Raw genomic sequence first — 12,043 nt, 5'->3', positions numbered from 1 at the left:
CCTTTGGCATCGCACGAAAAAGTGCCAGTGTGGAGACCATGGCGTTACAGGGGATGGGTAGACTGGCTGGCATGGCTTTGCCAGTCAAGAACAAGCAACCCCCACAGTCCAGCAGCCACAGAGGCCAAGTCCAGATGAATCCCTGCCTTTGAGAGTGGCTCTGTACTTCTGTGCCAAGACACGATGGGGGTTTAACTTTTACAAGGACCAAGGTCAGACCACAGCTATGTCCAATGGCTCCGACTGTGCCTGAGTGAGTGTGTGAATGTGGAAATAAAAAACAAAAACGCCAGTCTAAAAGTCAATCGGTAACTCCCGTATCAGGCTTCCCATGGCCATAACTTACCCGGATCCAGAGGCGTGCCTCACTTGCCTCGTGACACCTAACTGCTATGTCAACACTGATGTGTGAGCTTATGGGACAGACGCTGATAAGTGTCTGTGTGATGCCCTGCACAACTGGCAAACATTTCAGAGAGAGAGAGAGAGAGAGAGAGAGAGAGAGAGAGAGAGAGAGAGAGAGAGAGAGAGAGAGAGAGAGAGCACACTTGGCCCTGCCAAGCCAGCGGCTGAAGCGTAGGCTATGCTGCTGACTCAAATATCTGGATTGTGTAATAGTTTCACACAGCTGTTAAGGCCAGACTGGGTTGTAAGGGTTTTTTAACAAACAGTCTCAAACCCATGTAAACATCATCTCAAAATTCTTCTCACGATGTCCGGCACACATCAGTAATCTCTGAAAAACATTGTGATTACGGAGAAATACACACATTTAATCACTGATTACAAGAGATATTGAACAATGTGATGATATTCAAGGACAATTTAATAATACCTATGATATGGTGAGTGTTTCACAAAACTGTTAGCTGGAAGTAAATGTCAAATTCTGAAATGCGTCCATGTCTCAGCTTTACAGTCTAAAGTGTTTCACAAAATTAAATCATAAAATAAAATAAAATAAAAGTGATATTGTCACAAAGTGTTAAGTGTTTCACAATACTGGGACCTTCCCTGGCAGAGCCAAAGTCAGCTGTCAAACTACACTAGAGAGATGGAGATGTGATGTCACTGATTAGCCAGTCAAGCCCTAAAGTCACTTCTCCATGTAAGGTATCGTCATGGCTCCTCTGAGGCCAAAGTAATGAATAACCAATAGGGGAGTCCACCCAGCGACGTGCGTGTTTCTGAACACACACACACTACTGTGCTGTGAGCAGGACCGCTGACAGTGACTGGGCCTGGGACAAAGTCATCTAAAAGGCCCCCCTCACTCAATACATGGGGGCCCAATATGGAGACCCAATTCTGCCTCCCCCTTCTCATTGGGCCCGGGACAGCTGTCCATTTGCTCAGCGTTAGCTTCCCTGCACACACTCTTGTGAGAGTGAAAGTTACTCATTCAGTAGCAGGTAACTGATAGCCGTTCTATGGAATTCCTTTGTAGTTTATCATGACTTCACCACATCGACTGATACCGTGGGGAGGCCATGAAGCTTTATTGACTACTGCTCTATTTTCTAGTTAAGTTAGCAAATGCTGTTGTGTTGTGCATGTTCACACATATAGTACCATACAGCAGTGGTGTAGTCTACGTGGAACGCAGGTACAGTATACGCAGTATACCCACTTTCAAATTGTAGGGACTTCAGTATACCCACTTAAAATTTATTTATCCATTGTTTAGAATAAATATATACAGTATACCCACTTCAAAAAATGCTCGAATATACAGTATACCCACTTCAAAAAAGTAGACTACACCACTGCCATACAGCATATGAAATAATACATTTGCGTGTGTGTTAGAGGGGAGGCAGCTGGATGCAATACTAGGGGCGTTAAGTAAATCATAATGGAGTTGAATAGTATTGATGCATCGATCCTACAGTACAGCCAGCGATTCAATTAATCAAAATGAATCACGTGCGTTCTTATATCGAAAATAATCGAATCGTTGGGCTAAGAACTCGATATTGAATCGAATCATCATGAAGGCTCTGATTTACAGCCCTAGGCAATACCAATATTTTTGAGTTGTCGTAAGGGAACACATCAAGTATTTGTGTGTGTGTGCGCGCGTGCGTGTGCGCATGTGTGTGTGTGTGTGTGTGCGCCTGCGTGTGTGCGTGTGTATGTTTCATGTATGACTATGTAAGCACCCAGATGCTCTTTGATGTCATGGCGTGATAACAAACTGCAGATGATGTACAAAGACCACCTGTATGATGCTGGAGTCCGCATACCGCACAGTAGCTCACACACCCATTTCATTCAGAATGGGCGTGTAGGCAAGGGGACGTGTGGGATGCTTCCACTGAAAGCTTGGCTTAGCTACTGGTAATATTGCCAAAGACAGCAAACAAAACTTTCCTTAACTTTTCACTTGGGAAAAGGGTTTTATAGTACTTTTTTTGCACAATTCTGTCAGACAATGGGTACCCATTGTTTTGTGGAGTGCATAATATCCAAGTACACATTCCAAAGAAAATGTTTGGAGGGGATTTTTTACTTTGAGAAGTGTATTTTGAGAAGTTCACTGCCTAGAAAGACTAAAAATAATTGTTACAACCAATTTAGTGGTATTGTTCTGACGCCTTTTCTTTTTATGCCTTTGGCGTATGCGTGTGTATGGAGAATAGAAGAATGTTAGAGGGAAGTTATTATGCTAATTTGCACAAAACAGCTACTGAACAACAGTTACATTGCATCTGGAATGCTTTCTGTCTATTATTACCTCCGCCAGGAGGTTATGTGATGGCCCGAATTTGTGTGTGTGTTCGTCACACTGCTATTACATGGCCTGCCACAGGGTGCGCAAGGACCACTGAGGAGGAGCCCTGAGCAGCACCCACTTACTAACTGGCGTACCTTCACGCAGCCACCTTCACGCAGCCCAACCGTATCTCACGGCTTTCGTGAAGTATTCACGAAAAAAAAAATAGAGTAATTTTCGTGGTGCATTCACGTTATTGCCCGCCTTTCGTAAAGTCTTCACGAAAATAATAGATTAATTTTCACGCTGCCTATTCACTTGAATTGCCCGACTGTTGCCTAGCGACCCACTAGTTTGATGCCCTTTCGGTAGCCTACCGTCACATGGTAATCAAACATTTCAAATAAGCAATTTAGGGTTAGGTTTAGGGTCAAGGTTAGGGTTACGGTTAGGGTTAAGTTAGGGTTAGGGTTAGGTTTAGGGTTAAGTAGGGTTAAGGTTAGGGTTAGGTTTAGGTTTAGGTTTAGGTTTAGGGGACATAAGGCGTAAGTACCGAAAGGGCGTCGTATTAGTGAGTCCCGAGTGTATCAGCAGTGTTCTGTCAGCACCCCCTCCCCGCCCCTGCAGACGTTTGGATAACCATAGCAGCAGTGGGGCAATTCAAGTGAATAGGCAGCGTGAAAATTAATCTATTATTTTCGTGAAGACTTTACGAAAGGCGAGCAATAACGTGAATGCACCACGAAAATTACTCTATTTTTTTGTGAAGACTTTACGAAAGGCGTGAGATAGGGCTCCGCAGCCACACCGGGGCAGAGCATTGAAGTGAAATGCATTAGCACTAGCCTACCGCAGTCAAAATCGCTATCAAAAAGCAGCCTTAGCTACAGCCTCGCAGATCGTTTAAGTTCACAATGCTGTCACAAAACATTCATATAAAATGAAGCTCAAAGAAAGGCGCGCGCGAATTGCGTTAGTCCACGGTGATTTGCTGCTTCCCCAATCCCCGCGCACTGAAGCCAACATTCCATAGACTAGTTCCTAGACTTCATAACGAATGAACGCTGGAGATGCAGCGAACAGTGATTTTCAATACGAAATAGAGAGCAGGCTCGGGTCAAGCCACACAGCGCCAAGACCTATCACAGGTAGGAGGAACTTCTCCAACAACTGTAGTGTCGGGGTAGGCAATGATTCCGCCAGTCGAGTCGACATGTCTCTCGCTAAGCAATTGCATCACAACGTTGGTGTCGATATTGCAACGATATTGCAACAGCTAAAAATTATAGAAGTGGATTTACCTCTCAAAAGTTTGTTTAGCCTTACGAAATAGCCCAAAACAATAACTGACACTCCACAACCATCCATGCACTGCCAGTGGATAAGGGGATTCTTGCACTTTTCATTCTGATTCAAAAGCCTAACTAAGTGAACGGCTCAAAGTAGCCACAGTGTGTGGTCTTGTTATTACAAAAAAATAGGCCTATATAAAAATATAATATAATAGGCCTATTACTGAGCGTTGGGGACCGCTGCACTACTGTAGAATATGTAGGTCTACTACGGGCGTTGGCCAATGAAAATTGTGCTTTTTAATTTGTATTTTGTTTTAGATGGTAGCCTAATGAAAGGCATGCTGCCAATCATCAACAATGTGACTATGTAGCAATGAGCTTCAAGGCTTAAGTGCATTTGCAAATCACAGAAGGCATAGGCTATAGCATGAACAATCACTTTGCCAATAAAACAATCAAAGGTGAACTAAACAGACCACAGCTAGAGGACATGAAAATGATAAAAGAGACAGATAGAACTATAATTTGGTTACGACTTGACGGTTCAATTACCTGAACACAAATGCTATGTAGCCTATAGGCCTAAATGCATGAAACCACATCATGACTCCACTTATGTCCAAAACGAACTGAACTTCCTTGGCGGAGGTCTGCGTTCTCTGAATGCATTTCTAGTTCAGAATAAAAAGAAACTTCAAAGGAGAGGAAATGCTGTATTTGTGGTGTATGATTTCTTTTCTCCACATAAAGTTGTCCTGAAATGGCCAGAACTGTAAGGCATGAAACACAATTTAAAAAGAGTCTTCTTAGTGCAGTGTTATTTTTGCACTACTTTGCACAACTTTGCACCACTAAAAATTATCATCATTATTATTTTTTGTTATTATGTTTTGCTATTTCTATTGGGAGAGCTACTGAAGACAGAAAACAAATTCCCTGTATACTTGGCCAATAAATCTTCTTCAAATTCGTATTCTGATCTGATTCTGATCTTCATTCTGCAAAGCCTACTGCATTGTATGTCGAGGACAAGACCCTGAAACTGCAGGGGGGAAGCCCTGGATATGAGATTAAAGGATGTTCTCCCTCTAACGTCTTGTGTACCCTCCCTGATTGTGTACACAAAGCTCAGACTGATTGTTCTTCTGTTGGCCTCATATCCTTACAAGGGTGGAGCAGCACAAGATATCCGCTCAAGCTCATGATACGGGAAACATTCTGAAAAGACCTTCTAAAACACCATGCGACATTCTAAAAGGACCTTCTAGAACACCAGGCTTCATTCTAAAACGACCTCTATCTAGAATACCATGCTATCATAATCAGTGCAGAACGGAATTCCAAATATTCACTCAATATATTGACACTCTGGAGAAAAAATATGCTAAACATTCATTGCTATAACTTTTGTAATCATCACTATTGTTGTAGTTTAGTTTATGTGACAGGATTATGACTGACTTGTTATTTCCCCATGGTCTACACAGCAAACCCAACATTTGTATTCATGTTGTAGCTATCTTGTATCACTGTCCTTAAACAAATATAAACAAATGTAATTGTTATGGAATGAAAAGCAGTAAAGCAATTGCCAGTGAACTGCTAAAGGCATCTTTGATTTTATAGCTTATTCTCTGCAGTAAACCCATATTTTACAGTGTAAAGACACACCACCTCTCCAACTTCAAACACTCATCTTAGCTCTAAACTCCTTCCAATCTAACACAAGTCCTGACACATCTGACAAATCTATTAGTAACTGTTATAGGAACACCCATGAAAAAATGACAAATGAGTGTGTAGTCTCTTTTCCAGAAGTTGTTGCATCAGTTGGGAGAAGTCAGCCACGCCAGCCACCCAGATACAGACACACACTACACTACTCATTCAAAGGGAGGAGAGAAGGCCAGCATGAGTGGACAAGGACAGAGGGAGGGGTTTAGGTTTGGGTGGTTGAAAGGAGGGGCCCCAGAGGGCGGACCCAAAGCCCTGCGGTCTCAGCCAGACCTATAAAGCCGGCATTTCTGTCTCCTCCTCTGTCCCGTGTGCCTGTGTCTCAGCTCCAACTTTCCAGCAGCTGCTGCACTCAGCTCTCTCTCTCGCTCTCTCTCGTGCCCTCGCAACAGTCAGTCGTACCTACGGCCACCATGAGCCTCAGATCCTCATACAGCGTGCGCTCCAGCCGCAGCAACGTGCCCATGGCCCAGACCACCATCCACCGCACCTCTGCGGCGCCCGCCTACCGTGCGGCCAGCATCTACGGGGGCGCCGGGGGTCACGGCACCCGCATCTCCTCCGTCTCCTACGGTGGGGTGCGCAGCGGCGCCCCCATGGGCATGGGCTCCTCCGGCGGTGGTGGGGCCTCCTTCTCCATGCACGTGAGCGGCAGCGACGCCATGGGGGGCATCATGGGCAACGAGAAGGGCGCCATGCAGAACCTGAACGACCGCCTGGCCTCCTACCTGGAGAAGGTCCGGTCCCTGGAGGCCGCCAACAGCAAGCTGGAGGTGCAGATCCGCCAGGCGCTGGAGAAGAGAGGCCCCGACGTGAACGACTACAGCCGCTACCAGGTCATCCTGGACGAGCTCAGGAAGAAGGTGAGGAAACATTGTATTGTGTTTGTTTAACTAACTTACTGTTCGTAATTACTTAAACTCACAATGTTTGTGTAACTACTACTTGCTGTTAGTGTTGCTGCTGTGACCCGAGGGAGAAGGTAAGACCCAAGTCATAATGTTTGTGTGTGACTGTGTGTACATAAGTGATGCTGGCTTGTAAGCCAGAGGATGTAGGTAGGACAACATTATGATAGTGTAAATACTTGGTGTTAGTGTTGTTGGGATGTTTAAGAAAAGAAAGCCAGAAAGCTGCAGGAATTTGATGAATGACCTTTGAGGGGGGAACAGCACAAAGCATTTATTGCGGTGGGAGAGAGGCAGTTGCTAAGAAACTGCCCTCTTGCTAAGTGACGTGGGCTTTTTGGCTGTTAGGTAAGGCATGCATCGGTCTAAGTAGGGGAAAGGGGTCCCTGTTGTGTTGGAGGGCCCAAAGGAAGGAAGGGGTGGCCCTTTACTGTAGGTAGCTGGGAGATTGCCAACGATTATCAGCAGTCAGGGGTCAGGGAGCAACAGGAAGAGCTAAAGAGGGGGAATACCTTCGCCTGAATCCCCCTCATCAGCCACCACACCATACCAAGCACCCCCACCCCACCCCCCGGCCGCCTCTCCTCCTCCTCCTTCCTCCCCTCCTTGGACCCCTGCCTGCTGCCGACATCTGTGTGAATACGCATAGCCTTCCTGTATTTATCTTCACCCTGTGTTACACATTCAGACGTTTATTTAGACCCCGTGGCTGGAAAAAAAGGCTGACTTCAAGGTCTGCTTTTTTTCTCACCCACAGAGAGAAAGGAAATTTGCACTCAATGGAAACATACAGAATGTTCAGGAGACAGGAGACGACATTGTTTCAAACTTAACCTTGGGAGGGAGGTTAGGGGTTGGTGAGACAAACTTTAAATTTGATAAGGTGGTGTTATATAGTGGGGAAATAGGGATAACACTCTAAGTTGAATCACACAAATAGGATTTTGAACAACTATAAAAAGGCCTTGGCTGGACAACACTGTTGAGATGAGTGCATGTTACTCTTACCCTCAACTTTTTGTTCGACACAGGGTGTGCCCTTGATCTACTTTAGATAGAGTCATTTATTTATAATTTGACACCACAGCAGTAGTTGATGTTGACTCAAAGCTGTTAAATTCTCAATGAATTACTGTTGTCTTTAACTCTTAAATCTCACTTCATCTCAGCAACTGTCCACCCAGGAGATGAATCATACACGCCCATTATGTGCCCACAGAAAGTAGTATACCTATGGCTTGGGGGCGGAGCCTAGAGGTCAAACATCCTACTCGGAATGTCAGTGTTAATGGCCACAAAATAGCCTCCCTAATCTACTGTTTGTTTCAATGACATCATCTAGGTAAATTCCCCTGTCAAACACAAGAGAAGTCAGGGCTTATCTTGGAGGCTAGCTGTCAGAGGCTTGGTGGCTTACTCTTGTTGCGTCTGTACTGATAATAGCTGTGTGAGTTTGTAGCTTTGCTAAGCCTCTTGTTGCTTTCACAGGCTTCATAACAGGATGCCGAAGCCCTGACCTCCACCTGAAAGCCCACTAGTCAATGCTTAGCACACATCATGGGTTTTCTCACACTCGCTGCTGGCAGTTAATGATTATCCTGTGGACTTTGCCACAGTCTCCCATTTCTCGTCCTTATCACTTCAAACAAACAGTGGAGGCTTGTGGAAACTGAACTTATCATGATGCAGAATGCCAGTTTTCACACATTTGATACTGTGTCGCCACTGTGAAGACACCAAGCTCTTGATAACCTCAATATTCTTCACATTATCGAGAAGAAACGTCCACTGTGTCATGGCATCATAACTGAAAAGCAAGTTGTAAATTATAATTGGGGCTGTATAAAAAACACATCATCCTCTGTAAAAGAACGATTTAAAAATGTTCAGTAGGCTATGCAGTTGCTGCAAATGCTAACGTAATGGTCTCTATGGAAACAGGTGTTCGACGCCACTTGTGACAATGCCCGCCTGGTGCTCCAGATTGACAACGCCCGCCTGGCTGCCGATGACTTCAGAGTCAAGTAAGTCCTTCTCAGTGCCCATTAGTAGCCCAAAACTCTGACCCATATTGAACATCTGTGTCTAGGTACCCATTAGTAGCCAATAACACTGCATCAAGGTCCTCTGTGGCGCCCAAGAAGGACCAAACTTTGACCATCTGTGCACCCAATAATGACCAATGTCCTTCCTCAGTGCCCATTAGAGGCTATAATAGCTATAACACTACATCTGGCTCCTCTGTGCGGCCCAAAAACGTTCAAACTGTTGAACATCGGTGTGCGTCGTCCACAGGTATGAGTCAGAGCTTGGCATCCGCCAGTCTGTGGAGGCGGACATCGTGGGCCTGAGGAAGGTCATCGACGACACCAACCTGAACCGCATGAACCTGGAGAGCGAGATCGAGTCCCTGAAGGAGGAGCTCATCTTCCTCAAGAAGAACCACGACAACGTAAGTACAGTACCCTGCTCACTGTAAAAAAACACAAAAAAAACGGTATGAATTTGTTGAGGAATCCAGACAGCATAAGTTATCTGTGACTTTGCGGTTTGAAGTGGTTGAAGGATACCTGAGCAGCTTAAAAGAAATACAGTGTAGAAAGCAGTGGTGCACTCAAAGGTTGCTGACAGTGTACATAAGTTATCTTTGACTCTGTGGTGGGCGGTTGAAGTGATTGAAGTGTACCCAGCCCGCTCAGAGGAAATACCATTCAGAAAGCAGAGGCACACTCAAAGGCTGTCGCTAATAATGTTTGCATTTAGACCCAAAAAAGTATGTACACTCACCTCAGTACTTACTTACTTACCGCCTATTTTGCCACCTGGCAAGTAGGGTAGTAACAAAGTTGCTCCACCATGTTTGATTCTAATGTTGATTATAAACTAGTGCAGAGCCCGTTGGGCCTATTTGCCTGTGTTGTGTTTTGTAGCCTACTGTAGTACAAAAAAAAGAACTGGGATATTTTGGTGCCTTCCCTGCACCTTCCTTAGTGTTTCAAATGTTCCTGTGTTTGACACTTTCTTTCCATCTTTTCTCTTCTTCTTTCTTTCCATCTTGCATCCCCAACAGGAGGTCATGGAGCTGCGTAACCAGGTCGCCCAGTCCGGCGTGCAGGTGGACGTGGACGCTCCCAAGGGTCAGGACCTCGCCCAGGTCATGGAGGAGATGCGGGCGAAATACGAGAAGATGGCACAGAAGAACCAGGAAGACCTCAAGAAGTGGCACGAATCACAGGTATGCATAAAACAAGACAACTTATTTTTTTTTCTCCTTGGGATGAACTCACAATCCATTTCTGGTATCTACTTGTGTCATTTCAAGGTAGACTCACTACACTCTCCAAAATGTCTGCTAAATCAAAAGTTTTTTTCTCATGTCTTCTCTTTTTAATCTCAGATCCAAGAAATCCAGGTGCAGATCACACAGAGCACAGAAGGCCTGCAGGGCGCACGCACAGAGGTCACTGACCTCCGCAGACAGATCCAGACGCTGGAGATTGAGCTGGAGTCCCAGAGGAGCTTGGTAAGCATCCAACCATCACAGCAGCACAAAACACCTCTTCACACCAAGGGCATAGGTTTGCTAGTATACCCTCAGGACATGTCTGAACCAATATTTTGGGAAGACGGACAATGAACACCACCATCAACGTAAATAGAAGCCATAACCAGCCATAGTAAGTAGTAAATAGAAAAAGGAAATTGACGCTATAGTGTAACTGGTTGACATAGTTTCTGCCACATCCTTGCTTAGTTTACACTCTCAATGTATTCAGTAAATTTTGCAGGGGAAATTCAACACTTCGAGAGTTGAATTTCACACTTGTAGATTTGGTCGTACTATCTTAGTGTTGAATAGACATGGCAACGTGTATTGTGTAGTTTTCTGTGACATGATGTTTTCATTCCTCATCATCCTCTGTATTTGTCCTCCTGTAACAGAAAGGGTCGCTGGAAGGCACACTGCGCGACACGGAGATGCGCTACAACATGGAGATCGAACAACTGAACGAGGTGCTCCGGGGCCTGGAGGCGGAGCTGACGCAGCTGCGGCACAACATCCAGCAGCAGACGCACGAGTACGAGGCCCTGCTCAACATCAAGATGAAGCTGGAGGCCGAAATCGCCACCTACAGACGCCTGCTGGACGGCGAAGACTTCAAGTGAGTCAACAGTCACAGTGAGTTTGTCACTGTCAGGCAGCCATCTTGGTGTAAATGTGGACACTCCAATGGCTTAGCATTTAGGCCTTGGATTTGTGAAAAGAGAAAGCCCACCTGGGAAACCCCAACTCCAATTGTCATTGTGACACAGCACTCCATGGCTCAAAAGTGCACACTGCACACAACGAAATTGCATTTATGCACCCGTGCAAGGGGGCAGCCCCCATGTTGCCCCAAGGGAGTAGTGCGGGTAGTAGGACAGGAAACAGTCAGTTTCAGGAGAATGATCCAATATCAGTATTTGTGACCTTTTTGCTGTGAGGACGAGTATAGTCAAATGACTCACTCCCCAAAGGGTTAAAAGATAGAAATCCAATGTTCAAAGCCCCACTTCAATTACAACTCATGTAACCAAATGAGTAATGGTATAAAATTCTTGTTCTTTTCAGACTTCAAGACGCCCTCCAGGACCAGAAGACACTAAAGACGAAGGTCACGACAGTCACGCAGACCCTGGTGGACGGAAAGGTGGTTTCCTCGAGCACAGACACCAAGGAACGGGACTACTAGTCCTAACCCTCCCCCCTTCCTGTTCTACGTGCCACACAACACAAACACGAATGGCCCGCCACTGACACAAAACCAACAACGTCGTAAATCATTGCACTTGTTTTTTTAACCCTGACGGTTCAAATGTACGCAAGGGAAACTTTCTACAAACCCTACCTTGCTGCGGCGAGGTAGATGTGGAAAATGTAACTTAATTTAATTTAATCAAGCCAATTTGACTGAGAAAATGTTCCCTTTTTGCAGGCTCTTATTTGCAGCTTTGACTCATGTCAGTGTTATTCCAACCATGTCTTTTGCCAGTGTTTTCCCTGTTGTGTTGTCATCTGTGTGTCTGTTCGTAATAAAAAACAACATTTCTCAAAGCATTTTGAGTATTTTGTCTTTGAAATCACAATATGTAGGTCTTCACGATCTCTTCAGACACAAGGTCCTCACCAAGAACAAGATGAATGAAAGTATAACAAATTAAGAACCTTTCTAACACACACATCTTTGGAACCACACACACACACACACACACACACACACACACACACACACACACACACACACACACACACACACACACACACACACACACACACACACACACAGTGTCTCAAGTGAATACCAAAGGTGATGAATACCAATAACAACATGCCAATGATATTAGTTATC

The 12,043-nt window shown here is 45.0% G+C and overlaps 1 protein-coding gene across 2 annotated transcripts; it reads left to right on the top strand.

Moving 5' to 3' along the window:
- The first annotated feature begins 6,032 nt into the window (after nt 1–6,032).
- On the top strand, nt 6,033–11,751 carry krt18a.1 (keratin 18a, tandem duplicate 1). 2 transcript variants are annotated; one of them, XM_063209226.1, is made up of 7 exons: nt 6,033–6,608; nt 8,595–8,677; nt 8,949–9,105; nt 9,724–9,888; nt 10,051–10,176; nt 10,596–10,833; nt 11,266–11,363. In XM_063209226.1, the coding sequence occupies exons 1-6, from the start codon at nt 6,159–6,161 to the stop codon at nt 10,818–10,820; spliced, it is 1,206 nt and encodes a 401-aa protein (XP_063065296.1). In that variant the 5' UTR covers nt 6,033–6,158; the 3' UTR covers nt 10,821–10,833; nt 11,266–11,363. The 2 variants fall into 2 exon arrangements, with proteins under 2 accessions (XP_063065296.1, XP_063065295.1); XM_063209225.1 differs by having other exon boundaries at nt 6,034–6,608; nt 10,596–10,816; nt 11,266–11,751.
- The last annotated feature ends 292 nt before the right edge of the window (nt 11,752–12,043 follow it).

The sequence above is a fragment of the Engraulis encrasicolus genome, chromosome 10 (assembly GCF_034702125.1).
Source record: "Engraulis encrasicolus isolate BLACKSEA-1 chromosome 10, IST_EnEncr_1.0, whole genome shotgun sequence".
NCBI classification, from domain to species: domain Eukaryota; kingdom Metazoa; phylum Chordata; class Actinopteri; order Clupeiformes; family Engraulidae; genus Engraulis; species Engraulis encrasicolus.
Note: the sequence above shows the minus strand (reverse complement) of the source record. Positions and strands in the feature narration are given on the sequence as shown.

Coding starts and splice junctions, on each gene's coding strand:
- krt18a.1 (XM_063209225.1), top strand. CDS start 6,159: ATGAGCCTCAGATCCTCATACAGCGTGCGCTCCAGCCGCAGCAACGTG. Junction 6,609..8,594: donor TGGACGAGCTCAGGAAGAAG/GTGAGGAAACAT, acceptor CTATGGAAACAG/GTGTTCGACGCCACTTGTGA. Junction 9,889..10,050: donor AGAAGTGGCACGAATCACAG/GTATGCATAAAA, acceptor TTTTAATCTCAG/ATCCAAGAAATCCAGGTGCA.